The sequence below is a fragment of the Rhinichthys klamathensis genome, unplaced genomic scaffold, assembly GCF_029890125.1.
Source record: "Rhinichthys klamathensis goyatoka isolate OS25496 unplaced genomic scaffold, OSU_Roscu_1.1 h1tg000048l_1, whole genome shotgun sequence".
In the NCBI taxonomy this organism is placed as follows: domain Eukaryota; kingdom Metazoa; phylum Chordata; class Actinopteri; order Cypriniformes; family Leuciscidae; genus Rhinichthys; species Rhinichthys klamathensis.
In genome coordinates this window covers 1,309,367-1,328,645 of record NW_026606594.1, presented here as the reverse complement: position 1 = coordinate 1,328,645, position 19,279 = coordinate 1,309,367, and the positions used below count along the sequence as shown (strand labels likewise).

At 38.3% G+C, this 19,279-nt stretch overlaps 1 protein-coding gene across 1 annotated transcript; it reads left to right on the top strand.

The window, feature by feature from the left end:
• Nucleotides 1-228: 228 nt before the first annotated feature.
• nup107 (nucleoporin 107) lies at nt 229-15,589 on the top strand. Its single transcript, XM_056247494.1, has 26 exons — nt 229-336; nt 896-981; nt 1,530-1,622; nt 2,131-2,240; nt 2,349-2,478; nt 2,571-2,674; nt 2,820-2,947; nt 3,943-3,991; nt 4,350-4,421; nt 4,510-4,598; nt 4,684-4,876; nt 6,636-6,726; nt 8,272-8,351; nt 8,818-8,877; nt 8,951-9,096; nt 9,186-9,234; nt 9,327-9,396; nt 9,485-9,600; nt 9,715-9,904; nt 11,990-12,102; nt 12,192-12,294; nt 12,769-12,929; nt 13,280-13,405; nt 13,504-13,617; nt 15,039-15,206; nt 15,383-15,589. Exons 1-26 carry the CDS (start codon nt 329-331, stop codon nt 15,488-15,490), a joined length of 2,757 nt encoding a protein of 918 aa, XP_056103469.1. The 5' UTR covers nt 229-328; the 3' UTR covers nt 15,491-15,589.
• The last annotated feature ends 3,690 nt before the right edge of the window (nt 15,590-19,279 follow it).

Genomic DNA, 19,279 nt, shown 5'->3' with positions numbered 1-19,279 from the left:
ATTTTTGAAAAGAGAGACCAATCTTAATGCGATATAATCAGGACAAGATTAAATGTTGCAATAGGCTATACATTTCAAAAGATTACGTGATTTAATTGAACAAATGGAAAGACACATTGCCATGCATTTAATTCCTTCTGCGGCCAGTAGGTGGCAGTACCTGACAGGCGGTGATAAATTTGTAATTTCTCATTCATCCGCTCCAGTAGGCGGCGGTGTGAGGAGCGCAATAACATGCGCTGTTCAGAAGAAGAACGAAGCTCAGAAGTGAAGGCGCAAAATCAAGTGCGCTAGCATCATTAGCTAGCAATCGTGAATTTAAGACATTATGGAGTGGTAAATATTACATTTTACTATGACATTATCCGTGCATAAATGTTATCTGATTATTTTGGCTACTATAGCTGGTTCGTGTGTTGCCCCAATGTTAATTATTGTTGTGAGAACGATTCCACATGTCATTTACACTGTAAACACTCATGACACACAACAGAAAAGAACATAGTATCATTTTATTATCTGTAGTTTTTTTACAAGTAAACTTGTGTAATGTTATTTTTATGTAAACAAACCCTGTCGAATCACAAAGCTTTACGGTAAGCAAAAGAATAATAGTTAGTAGTTGTAGACGTAGGCTAGTTATTTTTTGTTTTGACACTTTCATAACAAATTGTTATCTGTATTCGCTATTTGATTATATTTTACTTTAAGTTTGCGGTTTTATTATGTTTGGTGAAGTCATTTTAGATCTGTTTTGTATCGTTGGTTTTAAATAAATCTGTGTTTAACTGTATTTGTGTGCATGTGACATAATGCAACACAATAACTCTATGCTTAGTAACATGTTATAATCTTTTACATGTAATTAAAGTGTCTCTGTCTCTATCCTGTGCAGGAATCAGACCTGGTTGAGTCCAGCAGTTCGGGACACTGAGGTGACCCGGGCTGCCCGCAGAAAGAGTTCACACAAAAAAGTTGCATGTATCCTTACCAAGATCAAATACCAGAAATCCTTTATTTATATATTGTTTTATACAATAGTATGCAATACTACTTATACAAATTGTTTCAAAGCAGCTTTACAGAATTGCTAATTTTGCCAGAAGACATCAAGAAATGAATGGTGTTATTATCCAGCTGAGCCTAGTTCAGAGTTTTGTTGTCATATGATAGTACAATGGTCAGACACTTTATGAATAGACATAATGTTAAAGCACTATTCATATCTCCTTTATAAGTGACTTGTGTAACCCATACTCTGTATTTGTCCTCTGCATTTAACCCATCCAAGTTTGTGCACACACATTAGGAGCAGTGAGTAGTGAACACACACAGCAGTGAGCAGCTATTCACTGTGGCATCCAGGGAGTGGTAGGGGGTTAGGTATCCTGCTCTAGGGAACCTCAAGTGATTTCCTGATGGTATTGAGAATCGAACCCACAACCTTTGGGTTACCAGTCTGACTCTCTAACATTAGGCCACGATTCCCCTTTTATATGCTCTGGTTTCCTTGACGGCGGTGTGTTCAGTCCCACTGGCACAGGATGAAACTCCTGGCACCAGCACGACCCCTGCTAGACCCCTACTGCGTCAAACACCTGGATCTCTCCATAAACAGACATGTGAGTAAACCCAGTTTACACAATACAGCACCACCAGTAAAAAAGTTGAGAGCTTCCAATCAGAATCGAATGTCAGGGGACTTTCATGTCGCATCTAAAAAAGCGTGGGCAACTCCGGCTGTGCCGCTTTCTCCTCGTTTCCAAAGCGCTCACGAGCTTTCACTTCCGTGGTGTTTGCCATCGCTTAGCAACCATGAGCTGCGCTCTACATGATGACAAGAAATTCTCAGCAAAGGATAAATGGATTTCCTGCACTGAAAATCCCTTGCAGTAGCTTTACTACTAGATTTATGGAGAATAGAAAACCCCATCCTTCAAGCACGTAGTAAACACGGGTGAAGCTGATTGGTTGGTTCTTGTCACATGACCTGCGGTGCACTTGTGGCACTTGTGTTTTTTCATCTTGCTGTATTTTTCCCCCAAAGTCTGTTACTGTTCTTTTCCAAGTGTTATGTTTGTGAAGAATGATCTGTATTGATGTGCAGATGGTTTTTTATATCATTTGCAGACACCCCAAGAAGTGCCCTCAGGAACCCAGATGTGTCGGCCATCCTCGGGACAGGAAGCAGAACTCCTCGCTACTTAAACACACCCCGTACCAAAAGCAGTCTGAGCATGGTGAGTGACCACAATTCAACAGCCTTTATTCATCCTGACCTCATATATTTTGCTTGTACGATTTCAGTGGTAACTCTTTTGCCTGGTTCTTGCTTGTTGACACTTCAGAACTTGGATGACAGTGATTGGACGAACAGTCTTTACCCGTCTCCTCTGTCTGGGATGGGGGACACCAGCTTTACTGATGATGTCAACATGAGCGCTCTCATGCTGAAGGAAGATGATCCCGGGGAGGCTGGTAAATATTCATAAAAATCATCACAAATCCAATTATCAATTTATTTAAATAAGTTGAATTACAGCTCTCTCTCCCTCCTTTTTTTCTCCCAGCGTCTCTCAGTTTGTTACCTGAATTTCTGCAGTCATATTTGCGTCATGCGTCCACAGCCGTGTTTGATCTGTTAGAGGAGTACGAGGCTCTCTGTCAGGACAAGGTACAATACTAGAATATTTTAAATTTAATAGGGAACTTTAAAATTATTCATAATTTCAATAATCAGGAAAAAACTATAATTGGTTAAATGTTGGCATGGCAAGCTGAAAACAAAACTCCTTACTGAGACTTCACCTGTACTGTAGGTCAGTATGTTGCAGAAATTGGTTCTCCGTTCGGCCCCTGGTCAGCAGAAATCCTCCAAGACGGTCAGCATTACCTGGTTGCTGCAGCAAGAGATGGTGACCTGGAGACTCATCACCTCCTTATACAGGTAAAACACACTCAAACATGACTTACACTACCGGTGACGTGAGTACCTCTTTTTTTTATTTAAGAAATGTTTTTTTATTTTTAGCACAGATGCATTAAATTGATCAAAGGCTGCAGTAAATAAATTTATAATCTGACAATTAAAAGTAAATTGCTGTGCTTTTAATCTTTCTGTTTCCAACATTGATAATAATTTGGGCTGTCAGTTAAACGCGTTATTAACGGCGTTAACGCAAACCCATTTTAACGGCGTTCATTTTTTTATCGCGCGATTAACGGTCTTTTTGGCCTAGCAAACTTTGTAGTTTTTTTCACATGCTTTTGCAACAGGACACGGCATTCATTTCAATGGCTTGCGCAGCGCAAGGACGTTTTGTTGCTTCGTCGACCAAAGCGTAAACGGATCTAGCTAGACCAGAAACAAAACAACAGGCACGCCGCACACACTTGTTTGGGTCTGCGAGCCGGCCAAATAGTTGGTTAACGTTACGTTTTGAGTGGATGACGAGCGCGAGACGCCGAAATGGATGCCAATAAGATTCTGAATGGAAAGTTTACTTTTAAAAAGTTGCCAAATGGTTCCATTGACAAGACCAAAGTGATCTGTGTGTTTTGTCGTTGTGAACTGAGCTATCATCATCACAGCGCATCCAGTCTGAAATACCACTTGATGGCCAAGCACACACAAATCAGCATATTAAAATTATTTCAGAAGGATCATGTGACACTGAAGACTGGAGTAATGATGCTGAAAATTCAGCTTTGCCATTACAGGAATAAATTACACTTTAAAATATATTAAAATAGAAAATATTTATTACAAAAAATGTATTTACTGTATTTTTGATCAAATAAATGCCACCTTGGTGAACTTTAGTCTTCTTTCGAGAACAAAAAAATAAAAATCGAACCGACCCAGAAACTATTGAATGATAAGGTATTTGTGAATAGAAGTATGTATTGCTTGCTTACATATTGTTACTCTCTTAAACACAGAGACAGAGTCCAGACAGTTTTAGAAGAAGACATCATGATGGATATAACTGTAAGTGCTTGTGTGTTTCTCTAGACTGGCCTACTGGATGTGTACAGTGGCGTCAAAAGGTGTTTGGAGCCACAGTAATTAATGTGTCATTGCATTTTATTACAAAATATTCAACTTTATGATAGCACAAGCCTTTTTTAAAGGTTTTAAATGATTAAACAATGATATACTGTCCAAAATGTAGACAAAATGTGCTGAGAAACTTTCTTTGTCTCCAAGTAGCGTCGCTTTTTCGCCGATGCCACTTGGTGTGATATTTTGTATCCAATGCAGTGACATTCACACATTAATTGTGACTTAAGCATTGATATTTTTGGGGGCCACTTCATGTGAACTTGTGGTTGTGTTTTCTCTGGAGATGCCCAGTGAGAGTGAGAAGGCAGTAATGGAGCAGTTCTTCCAAAAGGACAGTATGGTGCGACAGAGCCAGGTACGCATGCATCCATTCACACCCATTCTGAGGGTTTCTCTGTGGAATAACTCCTGAATATCTGGTGTGTGTGTGTGTGTTTATTTAGCTCGTGCTGGATTGGTTGGAGAGTATAGCCAAAGATGAGATAGGAGACTTCTCTGATAACATTGAATACTATGCCAAATCTGTGTACTGGTAAGTAATGCTTAACAGATATCTCAGAGATTTCAGAATAAAATTGAATCTGGTAAATAATTTATGGTGGATTGTTCATGTGTAGGGAAAACACTCTCCATACCCTGAAGCTGAGGAGAAATCAGTCCAGCGGTGGTTTCAGCAGGCCGTTGGTCACAGAACTGGATCCTGATGCTCCCATCAGACAGAAGAGACCACTGGCAGACCTGGACCGAGAGGACGACTCTCGCCTCCTCAAAAACCTCTTCAATCTCATTCGAGCTGGCATGACTGATGAGGTGTGTGTGTTGTCTGATGGGGATTCTGTGTAGTTTTGTAATTTTTAGTGTGACACATTTGAAATATTTTGGTTTGGTCTGCAGCTTCTCAGTGAGGTCCGATATTGTGCGCACTGTTGTGTTATTGTTAAGCCCCACTAAATGCATACAAAACATTGTAAAGCACCATAAAGTTTTCACACTATATTCCAAGACTTCTAAAGTCATTCAATAGCATAATGTGAGGTAAAATTAATATTTAAGTCGTTAAGTTAGTTAATGGAAACTCATCTCTCCTCAGTCATTCTTCATTCAGCATTTAAACAGCGTGTCGGGTTCGGTTACGACAGTATCACAACGACACTCTCTTCAAGATCAATGTTCCCATTATTATACTGTATTTGTAGATAAAGGTCTACTCTATAGTTTGCATAAAATGACTTTATCTTGCTGTTTATAGCGCTTTCTAAATCATATTCCTTTCTCCCGGGTGTCTGTTAGATTACAGCACTGGAGTAGAGAGCGCTATGAATTGTTCTTCATGCTCACTGTAACTGAAATTTAAAACTGTTAAAAGAAAAGGCTCAATAAACTGTTGCAGAGATATAATACATTAAGCATTGATAGATATAATCTCTTTGCTTTGTGCTTTGAGCTTTCAATGCGAAGAGCTGCACGCTGTGACTTCGCGTTGCTTCAAGTGCATCATTCTGCGAACGGGATGCGCATAATCGCTTTGCCGCTCTTATTGGCGCCTTCCATGTTATAATGCTTAGGGGAGGTTTAAACACCTGGGATAAGGGGGCGTGGTCAATTGGAATTTCACTCATGGGCCACGCCCCCTCCCCCTGGCGAAATGGGCCTGCCACCACGGCTGGAAAAAATCCTAGAGGAAACACTGGGTTAGCAATTAAATGTTACATTGCAGCCAAACGTTTGGATTCGTGACGAATGAGAGAGGTGTGCGTGAGCCCATAAATTTAAGCTTTGTCGGCTTTGTATTCTGTTTTGCGATCTGGTCACCCGATTATCAGCGAATTTAACGCTATTCCATTAGTTATTCCACTGGACATGGAATCTCTTGTTTCTTTTCCCAAATCTTCACTCATGTCTCACCCATTTTCACAGGGGACTATAAACGTGTCTTCCTTTGGTTCGCTTTAAAGTAGGCCTATTATATTCACATTTTTTACTGTGGTAAAGTAGAAAAACGCTGTAGGAAAGAGAGCCTACCTTTTTACTTGCACGTCAAATTCTTTTTAACACCGTTTGTGCTTGTTATTATACTTGGTAAGGCGTGTCAAGTTTATTTGTAAACCGCGTTTCACACGCGGTGATTTTAGTTTTGCTTTCTCTGGCAGCGCAAAAATTAATATTACTTACACTATTTGTGTAATTACATTGCAACAAGGACACATTAAAATAAAGTGTAACCAAACTACCTATGATTTTAATTTGAAAATTGTGTTAAAAAAAATTGCCACACCTGAAAGCAAACACTATCACCTTAATGTCCAATGCATTCAGTGTTAGGTGAGGGATTCATTTCAGTGGTGCATAACAGGTGAATAAGCAAAGAAAAGTGTCATATCAGCCACAGGGCAAGAGGAGGCTCTTATCATGAGTCACCCTGAAATATGACATGACATATATTAAGAAACTAATACATTTTTTAAGAGCTTGGGGAGAAATATCTGACATTTAAGATTCTGTGGTGACAGCAGACAAGCCTGGACATTCTGATCTGACACTGTATATCTTTGTGTGTGTGTGTGTGTAGGCTCAGAGGCTGTGTAAGCGCTGTGGTCAGGCCTGGCGTGCTGCCACTCTGGAAGGCTGGAAACTGTACCATGACCCCAACATCAACGGAGGTCAACACACATGCACCTACTTACCAACATTTAACTACATATTAAATGTTGTTTAATATGTTTAACATTTAACCCTTTTATGTTTAATAGGACTTCAAGGGATAGTTCATCCTAAAATTAACTTTCTGTCGTCATTTACTCACCTTCAAACCCGTTCCAAACCCATAAGACTTTCATTAATCTTCAAAACACAAATTAAGACATTTATAATAAAACCTGAGAAATCTCTGTCCCTCCATTGAAAATAAAAGTATTTCAATCATAATTGCTTTATATGATAATGTACATCCAGCCTGTTGTTATCGCAGAATAAACCTCGACAGGGTGATCAGGACCTTGAGAGGTCTTATATCACCCTGAAGGGGTTTATTTTGCAATAACAACCGGCTTGATGTACATTATCCATCTTAAATAGATGCTCCGAACATAAGCAAATAATTGGACTCAAAAATTTTTGAAAGAGTTTTTTGTTGAAATATATTAGTAGCTCACTAAACGCAATGCTTCAGTGAAGAACGGTTGCTAGCAAGTGACTTTTAGCCAAGAAAAGTGAACAAGTTCTAAGGGATAAAGTACACTTCAGAGTGGAATGTTGAGTTACTTAATCTATTCTGTTACAGTTCCAAATTTACTTAATAAAAAATTATTCAGAAATGTAATCCAAGCACAACAGTATAAAAGTAATGTAATCTGATTACTTTGGGATTCCTTAAATGTCACATATGTAAATAAAGTCAAATAAAAATTAATTTAATTACTGTAGTATGATTCATAATTTGTGTGGTGTTGGACACCCTGCATTTGACTGTTCGCAAAAACCCGCCCCCCTTAGTTACTGTCGCTATGTCCGACAAGCTACGCTGCTCTCACACACACACACCATGTTCTCACGCAGTGAAAAATACATCGCGGACTGACAACACGCTGACAGACCAGGTTACTTTTCGGTTACTTTTGATATTAAACATATTAAACAGTCTCACCTTTCAAATTTGGTCATTTAAAAAAAAAAAAAGAAATTTAAACAATAAATACCGTTTTGTGGCTCTTTAATGTGTCGTGACAGATCGCTGTTGAGCATCAGTTAAAGCTGCTCGTGATCCGATCATCTCTTCCTTCTAGTTCATTTATAGCATCAAATAAACATAAATAAACATAAGAAGGAATGTTGTTTTAACCCCAGAAAGGCATCAGTACATTCCGTTTTTCAAGTTCAAATCCTCCCATGTTAATCTACTAACTCTCCTGACTGCTTTGTCGGACAAAATGACGGATGGCGAAGTATGATTGGTCAGATCACCTGTCAATCAAGCTCCCTGCGAAGGGTCAATTGTCCTGGAATTTTACAATTTTGTAAAACAGTCCATAATCAGGCATGGTAATTACTATAATATAAATGTATATATTTTTTTTACGTTGAATTATCTAGAAATACTTTGTGAATGCAGTCTTTTTAGAAAATAAATAAATTCATTGATCACCATCGAGACATGGACATTCATTGGTCAGGTGGAGTGAACCCTGTTGATTTGTGTGTGTGTTCAGGAGGTGGAGAGCTTCGGGCAGTGGAGGGGAATCCTCAGCGGAGTGTGTGGAAGGTTTGCTGTTGGAGAATGGCAGAGGAGGTGAGGAAACTAGGGGGTAGGGGTAGGACACTAAATATACCAAATATATTTTTAGGGCTGTCAATGTTAACAGTAATTTTTATAAGATATTTGTAACACAATAAAACGGTTTCGAAAGCATATTTATTGTGAAAAGGGCTGTACAAATATATTTGATTTTAATTAAAAAGACAATTATTTTCTTTTTCTCTTCATTATTCTCACACAGTATAAATATATTTCTATATACGAAAATATATACAGTAGCTGCCTACTACTGTATATACTATACATTAGAAACATTGTATTTGGGGGTTCTTAGCTTTAAAAGGTTTGAAAACCTTTGCTCTGTCTGGATAAGTCTCACCAATTAAAAATTTATAATTAAATGAAATGTCTATAAATTTAATAGACATCTTCTGTGAATGTCTCAGTAATTTTGTTGGTCGTTCTGATTTAGATTCTACTTTTGTTTTTGCCTTTTCAGGAGCAGTTCAACAGATATGAAAGAGCCATCTATGCTGCATTGAGTGGAAACCTCAAACAGGTAAACAGTCGTCCATCCATTTTTACACTTCCTTTCCTCTTGGTTTTAGTCATTATTTGATTGTGTCCTGCAGCTGTTACCTGTGTGCGAGTCGTGGGAGGACACGGTCTGGGCGTATTTCCGAGTGATGGTGGACACTCTGGTAGAGCAGGAGATCTGTTCTTCTGGTCTGGGCAGTGAGGAGCTGGAAGAGTTGCCCAGAGAGTTCCTGGAGACCAAGTACGACTTTAAACACTTTCTAATGTACATCATATCAATTCATGTCCTTTTCCACTTATTGATTGATTCTATCATGTGGCCTTTTTCAGTTGGACTTTGGAGAAAGTCTTTGAAGAGCTTCAAGCAACAGAATCCAAAGTGAGGATGAATGAATGAGGTTTCATTTGTAACAGACTAAACAGATTGAAATGTTTCTTTTCTGATCTTGCACAAATGTTTTATATTGACAGAGGGTTCTGGATGCAACCAAGGAGCATTACCATGTGATTCAGAAGTTTGTCATTCTTGGAGATCTTGATGGTACGATTTGAGAACAGATATTTAGAGGGATCTTAGATTTACTTTTTCAAATGAAAAATAAAAGTATTATCTGAACTTGTGTTGAAAGGTCTTCTGGAAGAGTTCAGTGATTGGTTGGGAAGAAGTACATCTTTGCCAGCTCATCTCTTGCGCTTCATGTCACATTTAGTCCTGTTTTATCGTAGTTTGGGCATGCAGCTTAAGGTACGTCGTGCACATACGCGTATAGTTTTAGATCGCATTGCTAGCAAATGTTTTGTAGCGAGAAAATGTTCAAAAGTTTGATTTAAACTGATTGGTTTGATCTGTCTTTGTCAGGAGGAGGTGTGTGTGGATACCCTGAAGGCCTACATCTCTCTGTTAGTGAAGGAGAAGCAGGTGGACCTCATTGCGTTCTACGTCAGTAACCTTCCTTCTGACTCGGCCGTGTCACAATACGCTCAGTTCCTGGAGGAAGTCACCGAGACTGAGCAGCGCAAACACTGTCTGGACCTGGCAACTCAAGCAGGTGAGGTCAAAGAGTCTTGCATCACGGTGAAACGTGTATATTTGTTAATGACAGACTTAAGGCCCTGATATAATCACAGCTAAGTTCTTTTTCCTTCTACGTTTAGGGGTAAAAAGAAGTTTGTAGCGATATACTGTGAGCGAAACATCCTGACGGCGCCCACGCTGCTGAGAGAGCAGTTTAGATGAATGTGTAAATATTAGTGCTGGGCCGTTATCGGCGTTAACGTGCTGCGTTAACGTGAGACTCTTATCGGGCGATAAAAAAAATATCGCCGTTAATCAAAGTTGGGTTGGGATCATAAATAGCTTTTTCGAATATTGTTATATTTTCGCGCAATTCTAATGTGTAGTATGACGCCGCGCCTACTGTCACAGATCGCGCAGTAGGGTATTTTCCTGTCAGGGACACAAGGTGTACTTTTACTTTGTTACGTTGGGCGACGTTCCTCTCGTTACTTTATTTTAATGCAATACGTTGTTAAATGAGTTTATTCCAAGCGCGCTGTGTCCTTTGTATGGGCATGAGCGATGCTCATTTACAAATGAATCACTCTTTTGAGTCGATTCTGTTCAAAGACTTCATCAAACAAGTTGTCAGATGATCTGTCTAAATCGGTTCGCCAATCAGTTGATCTATTCAGTTCCTCGCGCACTGAATCATCTGAAGCGCTTTCAATTCACAGTCGGAGTCGAAACAGGAAGATTTAAGAGCATCAAGAGCGTTGGATGAAGTGGCCGATCTACAGTCTAGTCTAGTGAATGCAAATCTGCAAATGCATCATATTTTTGCCAGCGATGAAGATCTTTATTAGTTGAACATCTTCGTAAGCTGTCTGTGAATGAATGATTCCACAGGACGATACATTCGATTTCATTTCATTCAGGTAATACATTGTGTGTGTATTGCGCGTGTATTGCGCAGTGGCATAATCACACGAATAGTTTACATTGATTGAAACTAATTTGTTTAAAAATGAGGCTATTGCAGTAACAAGGCAGGTTCACATAAAATTCTTATGACATAATGACACATTATTTTTTGATCTAACGAGCATTGGCGATGCAAAAACGGACTGTCGTGCGTATTGTTTTTTTTCTTCTTCCAATTAGCCTACTATGTTAAAAAAAAGGATGAAAACATGTTACTTGTTCAATTAATAAACAGTTTGTTTGATGACAAATCGCTAAAGATGAAATTGGCCTCCCTTTCTGTCATTGCGTTTTTCTTTTCTTTCTTTTTTGACGATATTCGACTTTTGCTCCTCGGTTGTCGAATGGCATTTTTGGCAGAAATGCACATCCCTACGCGAGGCAAACTATTCTCAAAGACTTACTTTTAGTCATTATTTGGGTAGCACACATATTCTGAATGCCTTCGGGAGAATTCAAATGAGCCATTTTAATCTAGATTAATCTAGATTAATTTCAATATTAATCTAGATTAAAAATAATAATCTATGCCCACCTCTAGTAAATATGTGCTGCACACTTTCCTCTCGATAACAAAATAAACACACAAAAATGACAGCAGTGAGAAAACGGCAGTTAAGAAAACATCTGATCATTGCGATGTGGATGTTTGCACGAGCTCTGCAATTCGGCACTCCAGTCAATTAAAGTCACGTGACGTTTATGTATATAGCACTTTATACAATAGATCGCTGTAAATCAAACAGCTTTACAGTATTAAATATGAAAAACAGTATCAGTGTTGCTTTTAATTAGAATTACACTTCAATTTCTACTATAAAGCAGCTCTCCGGTGTATTTCACTCGCGGATATCTGACCTCGACGGGCTCAAAAGAGGAAATTTCCGGTCTCTGTCTCAGAGACACACCTACCTATTACATCATCACCACGAATCAATGATAGTTCAGAGGTGTTTGCCAGGCGGAGCGAACTTTTCTGGAGGATTTGCCTTGTCAAGCTGTTTCAAACTCCCGAAATGATCTCTAAATGAACTTCGTTTTGGCCTGATTTTGTTCGAAATGACATCACACCAGTTTCGCTTGATGTATATCAGGCCGTTCACTGTACATTACATGCTTATTACAAATTATGTTTATGCCTTGTGGTGTTAAGGTTTGGACGTGCCATCGATCACAAAAACAGTTGTAGAGACCATCAGAGAGAGAGACACTGATGAGTTTGCCCACCATGACTTGACCCCTGCCCTGGATACGGCAACTACAGTGGTAAAAATGAACTGTTAACTGTTTTAATTGATAAAACTATATCCAATTACCAATAGAATAAACTCAAAACTCTTCATCTGTTCCCACAGGAGGATCGGCAGAAGATTGATGTCATTGACTGGCTGGTGTTTGATCCTGCCCAGCGAGCTGAAGCCCTTAAACAGAGCAATGCCATCATGAGGAAGTTCTTAGGTGAGGCTTTTACAGCTAAATTATTGGATTAAGATGTAATTGATAATTTCATATTCATATAATTCAATTATATGAATATAATTTATGCTTATTTTATATTTATATTTAATTATTTTTCTGTTCTTAATACCCTTACATTTGAAGGATTTGTTGTGGAGTTGAGGAAACTAAAATACGTATTTATGTTTGTGAATGATTAGTTTTAATCACTGGTATTTTACAACATTTCTGAATGTACGGTAATAGTTCAATTAGATTTATACAACGATCTGTGCGTTTTTTTGTTTTGTTTCTCTCAACAATACAATTTTGACTCAATGCAACTCATATTCAGGTGCGACTTATTTCCCGGAAAATACATTAGTTTATACCACTATAATTTAAATGGGTTATTAGCTTAGTTTAGTCTTAGTTTTGGTCTGTTAGGTTTGATTCACAGCATTGTCTTTTATTAATTCACATCTAATGTGGTAGCTTCTAAGAAGCACGATGCAGCTAAGATGGTCTTTGCCAAAGTGCCGGAAGACTCCATGCGGGAGATCTACCGACAGTGGGAGGAGCAGGGCATGGACACGCCCCTTCCTGCTGAGGAGGAGAATGCTATTCGAGAGCATCTGTGCATCCGTGCCTATCTGGTGAGAAGCAGCATCTTTGTGCAACACTGATTTTTGTTTGTCTCTGTAATGAACATAAAATACAGTTTAAAAGTTTGGAATAGTTCTGATTTTTTTAGATTTTTGAAAGAAATCTTTTATGATGACACTGAAGACTGGAATAATGGATGCTGAAAATTGAGCTTTGTCATCACAGGAATAAATTACATTAAAAATATATTAAAATAGAAAACAGTTCTTTTAATTTGTAATATTATTTTGCAATCTTACTGTTTTTACTGTATTTTTGATTAAAAAAATGCAGCCTTGGTGAGCATAAGGGACATCAAAAAAACATTTTTAGAAAATCCTAATTATTCCCACCCCCGCAGGAAGCTCATGATGCATTTAATGAGTGGTTCAAGCACATGAACTGCCCTCCGGTGAAACCCACAGCACCTGCTCAAGCTAAGTTTACAGAGAAGGTGGCCCATGAGATGAAAGAAGCCGAGTATAAGGTCGGAACAGGACATACACACACAGTGCTGACTGCTATTCCGTGGTGAACACTTCCAACTTTGATCTTTAATGGATTTTTTTTTTTCACTTCCTCCAGATGGAGTATGAGAACTGGCAAGGGCGTCTGGGAGCACTGACTGAGGATGTGAAGGAGAGGATCTATAATGTTCTGCTGTTTGTAGATGGAGGATGGATGGTGGATGTCAGAGAGGTGAGGAGGTTCTCTATTAATTTACAGGTTTGATGTACATTACAACTGTCTGGTCAGAGGTCATTTATAATCATATACACTCACCTAAAGGATTATTAGGAACACCTGTTCAATTTCTCATTAATGCAATTATCTAATCAACCAATCACATGGCAGTTGCTTCAATGCATTTAGGGGTGTGGTCCTGGTCAAGACAATCTCCTGAACTCCAAACTGAATGTCAGAATGGGAAAGAAAGGTGATTTAAGCAATTTTGAGCGTGGCATGGTTGTTGGTGCCAGACGGGCCGGTCTGAGTATTTCACAATCTGCTCAGTTACTGGGATTTTCACGCACAACCATTTCTAGGGTTTACAAAGAGTGGTGTGAAAAGGGAAAAACATCCAGTATGCGGCAGTCCTGTGGGCGAAAATACCTTGTTGATGCTAGAGGTCAGAGGAGAATGGGCCGACTGATTCAAGCTGATAGAAGAGCAACTTTGACTAAAATAACCACTCGTTACAACTGAGGTATGCAGCAAAGCATTTGTGAAGCCACAACACGCACAACCTTGAGGCGGATGGGCTACAACAGCAGAAGACCCCACCGGGTACCACTCATCTCCACTACAAATAGGAAAAAGAGGCTACAATTTGCAAGAGCTCACCAAAATTGGACAGTTGAAGACTGGAAAAATGTTGCCTGGTCTGATGAGTCTCGATTTCTGTTGAGACATTCAGATGGTTGAGTCAGAATTTGGCGTAAACAGAATGAGACCATGGATCCATCATGCCTTGTTACCACTGTGCAGGCTGGTGGTGGTGGTGTAATGGTGTGAGGGATGTTTTCTTGGCACAATTTAGGCCCCTTAGTGCCAATTGGGCATCGTTTAAATGCCACGGACTACCTGAGCATTGTTTCTGACCATGTCCATCCCTTTATGGCCACCATGTACCGATCCTCTGATGGCTACTTCCAGCAGGATAATGCACCATGTCACAAAGCTCGAATCATTTCAAATTGGTTTCTTGAACATGACAATGAGTTCACTGTACTAAAATGGCCCCCACAGTCACCAGATCTCAACCCAATAGAGCATCTTTGGGATGTGGTGGAACGGGAGCTTCGTGCCCTGGATGTTCATCCCACAAATCTCCATCAACTGCAAGATGCTATCCTATCAATATGGGCCAACATTTCTAAAGAATGCTTTCAGCACCTTGTTGAATCAATGCCACGTAGAATTAAGGCAGTTCTGAAGGCGAAAGGGGGTCAAACACAGTATTAGTATTGTGTTCCTAATAATCCTTTGGGTTCCTAATAATCCTAGGTGAGTCTGTGCATATATATATATATGAACAAAGTGTATTTAAATTTTAAATGGAACAAATTCATTTTTGGATTGTAGGATGTTCAGGATTTACTGAATGTGTGTTTTTACAGGAAGCAGAGGAAGACTCTGAGCGCACTCATCAAATGGCTCTGTTGCGGCGTTTGTGTCTGCCCATGATGTCGTTCCTTCTGTTAACCGTTCTGCAACGCACTGAACGCCACCAGGAGAGTCTGCGTCTGGCTGACATCATCGCATCTGACCAACACAGACTATATGAGGTGTGGCATCAAAACCTTTTACAGAATGATTGTGAATGTAGACATGAAAAGTGTTTGACAATATGATAATATTGATTTAATGTCTTTTTAAATTACCAGAAGTAGTGAAAGTAAATAGTGTTGTTTTGAAGTGAAGCTGTTTATGTGATGATCTGAACTCTTTCTTTCTCTGTCAGGTTTTCTCTAAAGAGGAGCTACAGAAGTTTCTCCAGAAGATAAGGGAATCCTCTCTACTCCTGCTGGATAAAGGCCTGGATCCACTTGGATATGAGATTCAGCCCTAGACACTGTTTTATCATGCTGTTTATGTCCTCAGTCCTGTTTGGGGAAAAATTGAGCTTTGTAATTTTGTATTTGAATAAAGATTGGTTGATTGTTTAGCAGCAGATGTATTTTTTTATGAGTCACACTGATTTTTAAAGTATGTATTTAAAAAATATATATGTACACTACAGTAACAGGTTTAGGATTAGTTCATCGTCTTAGAGAAACAGCTATGTTTTTTAATCCAATGCTGTGCTCTTTGGCTTTTAAAGGAGAACTCCAGCGCAAAAGGAACCTTTGGTCTAATTACACATTGTTACCTAGTCAACCGTTATCTGAGATTTGTTTTCATGATTATCGAACGTAAATAGTTTTATCTCTAAAAACAGTTTAGCCTATAAAGCTAGTATAACGCTAGTATATTGGGCATGGATTTTATACATACAGTCAATCGGCTTGGATCGGCGTTCGTAGATCGACTGGTAGAGACTGTTTTTCAAAGATGGCTTCTGCCTGTATACGCGAAGTTGACTGTATGTATAAAATATCTTCTTATTAAACTGTCTGGACACTGACAAAGTTCTCAATGCTTCGGTTTGAAGGTAGGGACCCTCATTATGCTACCGTGCTAGTGTGGGGCTATTTTGAGCCTTGTTAGTGGTATTAACAAGCGATTTTTATTTGTCATTACTCCATGCCCAATATACGAGCGTTATACTAGCTTTATAGGCTAAACTGTTTTTAGAGATAAAACTATTTACATTCGATAATCATGAAAACAAATCAGATAACGGTTGACTAGGTAACAATGTGTAATTAGACCAAAGGTTCATTTTGCGCCGGAGTTCTCCTTTAAGAGCTTTCTGATTTGTATCTTTATTTCCACTTATTTATTTTTCTTTAAGCTTTTAACATTTCAATGTCAAATAAGATTAATATATAATTTTGCTAATTGGATTTCAATGCGTTGTTGATAAAAAAAACTTCACTGCATTTGAATTAAAATTTTGTTTTCTATACTCAAATTTAGCGAGGTCTTAGTAAAAACTTGAACAATGTAAACGAGTATCAGTAAGAAACCGCTCCAAACGATTCAATGCGTCAGTGAGCTGTCCGAGTCATTCAGACTGAACCGATTCAGACCGATTAATTGAAAAGAACCGGTATAATGATTAATTTGCGATTCGGGCATCGTTAGTTCCTTTAATTATTAACAGCTGACAGTGTAGTGACTTCTTGAATGCACTTTTCTGAGCCCTGTGACAGAGAGTGAAGTAAATAAAAGGTACCGACATCGAAATTATTGGAAAGTTTCACAGTTGTCACGACAGTGTCCAAGACGCGACTTCATCATCCGTCATCTTTAACCGACGTTCTCGAGCAGACCATAATAAATCTAAAGGAAAACCTAATACCTTCACGCAGCTCATACCTTCATCCATCTATGTGAGTTTCCCAAACCACAATACACAATCTGTATAGCGTCACAGACATAGCGATCCGTTACGGTTCAGTTTCCACACAATGCAGGTCGACAATATTGCGACTTCTTATCTCACAATTCTGAGGGGGTTTTTTCTTGCAATTTTGAGTTTATATCTAACCATTTTTTTTCTTTCTTTTTTTCTCCATACGAACATGCATTTCCTAGCCCTGAAAATGCATAGGTGTAAGTTCGGGTATAGTAACGTTAGGCTATGTAACAAGCTAACAAAAAAAGAGTGGCATGCTATTTAGGCTTATTCCTGCGGTGTGTGTTTTTTTTTTTTTTTAACTGTAGGCTTATTTGACTTTTTTATTTGTATGCCACGAATTATGCAAGTGCTTTGAATGCTTGCTGATCCATCAATATTGACCTTTACAGTCACGCCAAAAGGGAAGTAGCTGTGTTGACTTTGACCTTGTTAACTTCTTGACATCATATTCTGTCTTGGGTTGCTTTGGTTCATTGATCTCATGTCACAATTTAATTAAATAAAATCTTGAGATACTGACCTCATTCAAGCCAGACCTGAAACATCAAAAATATGCAGCTTTGTTGCAATTTTCAAATTGATTTTCTATACAGAAATCAATTAATAAACCTAGGCGGCACAAACCTATACCTCTAAAAACATGAAATCAATCTTTCCCTCCAATAAACAGCTAGAAGTGGATGAGGGGCATTATGGGAGGCTAATGGGATGGATGAATGATTGATCTGCAGTGCAGATGGGATTTGTGTGAGGTCCAAAGTCAAGCCCATCAGAACGCTGGAAGAATGACATTAGGATAATATATAGGGACAGTAATACACCACACTACTAACTCTTCTTGTAACAGTTACCGGACATGGATTCATCAGTAAAGTCAATTAAGCATCATGAGCAGGAGTGTGGCTGTTCTGAAGTTAGTGTTGCTTTTAGACACAAGATTGCCAGTTATGTTTTTGCAATGCAACCAATCAACCAGGATTGTGAGTCTCACAATAATATAAGAATGTAACCTGCAAAAAGGGTCTCTACATTATAAAAAAAATAAAAAAATAAAAAAATGTATATAGCCTAATCAGAGATATGTTATGACAACATAGGCCTATGCTTTAGCAATATAAGTTAAGCAATTTTCAACTTGTTCATAAGTTATACAAGATTCAACTTTTTTTTTTAAGTTAGTTTAATGTAATTTAAGTTGAAATGACTTAAACATCCAAGTTGACTGTACTTAAAAATTGAAGGCAGCAAATTGTATCTACTATTAATGCACAGACTGACAGAATTACTGCTTTTTTCTTGTTATATATAAAAAAAGTTTATGCTTTTGAATAAAACAAACAAAAACCTAACTAAAAAATATGGTAAGCGAAAAACTATTTAAATTTTACTTTGAATGAAAGTATCTGATTTTAAGGATGTTTAGATATTTTAATGGAAAACAGGACAAAAGTTGTTGTTATAATATACTATATAAATTCAATTGTTATTTTTATTCATTATTTTCATTCATGTTTTAAGCTTTATTCTAACTTAATATACATCTTTTATTAACACAGTCACGCGCTAAAAAAGTGTTCATTATTGCCACAGGACTGTGCAAGATGTGCAGGACACAGGATTGAAGCACATCTTCCCGATGGACAACAACCCACAGGATGGGTTGTAGATCACTGTGTAAGTGGAGAAACCCATCCCAGTTTAAATCACTTACTCTGACAGAAGACAAATTGCTTGCCAGGAAGTAAGATTACAGTGAACCCTGGTGTGTCAAACTTACAGTGGTGTTTCTTAATCTACATCCAGATTCTCCTGCTCTCCAAATCAGCAGATGTTTGACAAGTTTGTTAGGACTCTTTAAAAAGCCGTTTCCCAGGGGATTTGGTTGAGCACTCTTCATTCAATGTTAATGAGGGTCAAATACTGCTACTTGGCTGAATAGATAGACACATGCTTGCTCTCACCGCAGGAAATGTTAACGAACTTCCTGTGTTTGAACAGCCTAATTAGTGAAAACTGTTCATTTCAAAATGTTAATTTTGGGTTCATGGAAAAACGAAAGCAGATAGGACTTTTAAATCTCAATGTTTGTGTAATGAAGCAGAATATAAGAGAGGAACACTGAGACAGGAGCCCACTTTGACAGGAAATAACAATGGAGGCGTTTCAGTATCTTGTTTGTCGTCTTCTAACAAGACTATATTTAATTTAATGTTTTTAGTTTGATCTATCAGAGTGGTTTACTTGCTCACGTCACTCCTATATATATTCTACCATTGATTACATAAAAATATGAGTTAGTGCATCACAATCCTCAATTAACTTTTATTTTTCATT

Bases quoted from the DNA above. Each gene is read 5' to 3' on its own strand.
- nup107 (XM_056247494.1), top strand. The intron at 9,601-9,714 runs GTACGTCGTGCA...TGTCTTTGTCAG, and splicing joins GTTTGGGCATGCAGCTTAAG to GAGGAGGTGTGTGTGGATAC. The intron at 9,905-11,989 runs GTGAGGTCAAAG...TGTGGTGTTAAG, and splicing joins GGACCTGGCAACTCAAGCAG to GTTTGGACGTGCCATCGATC.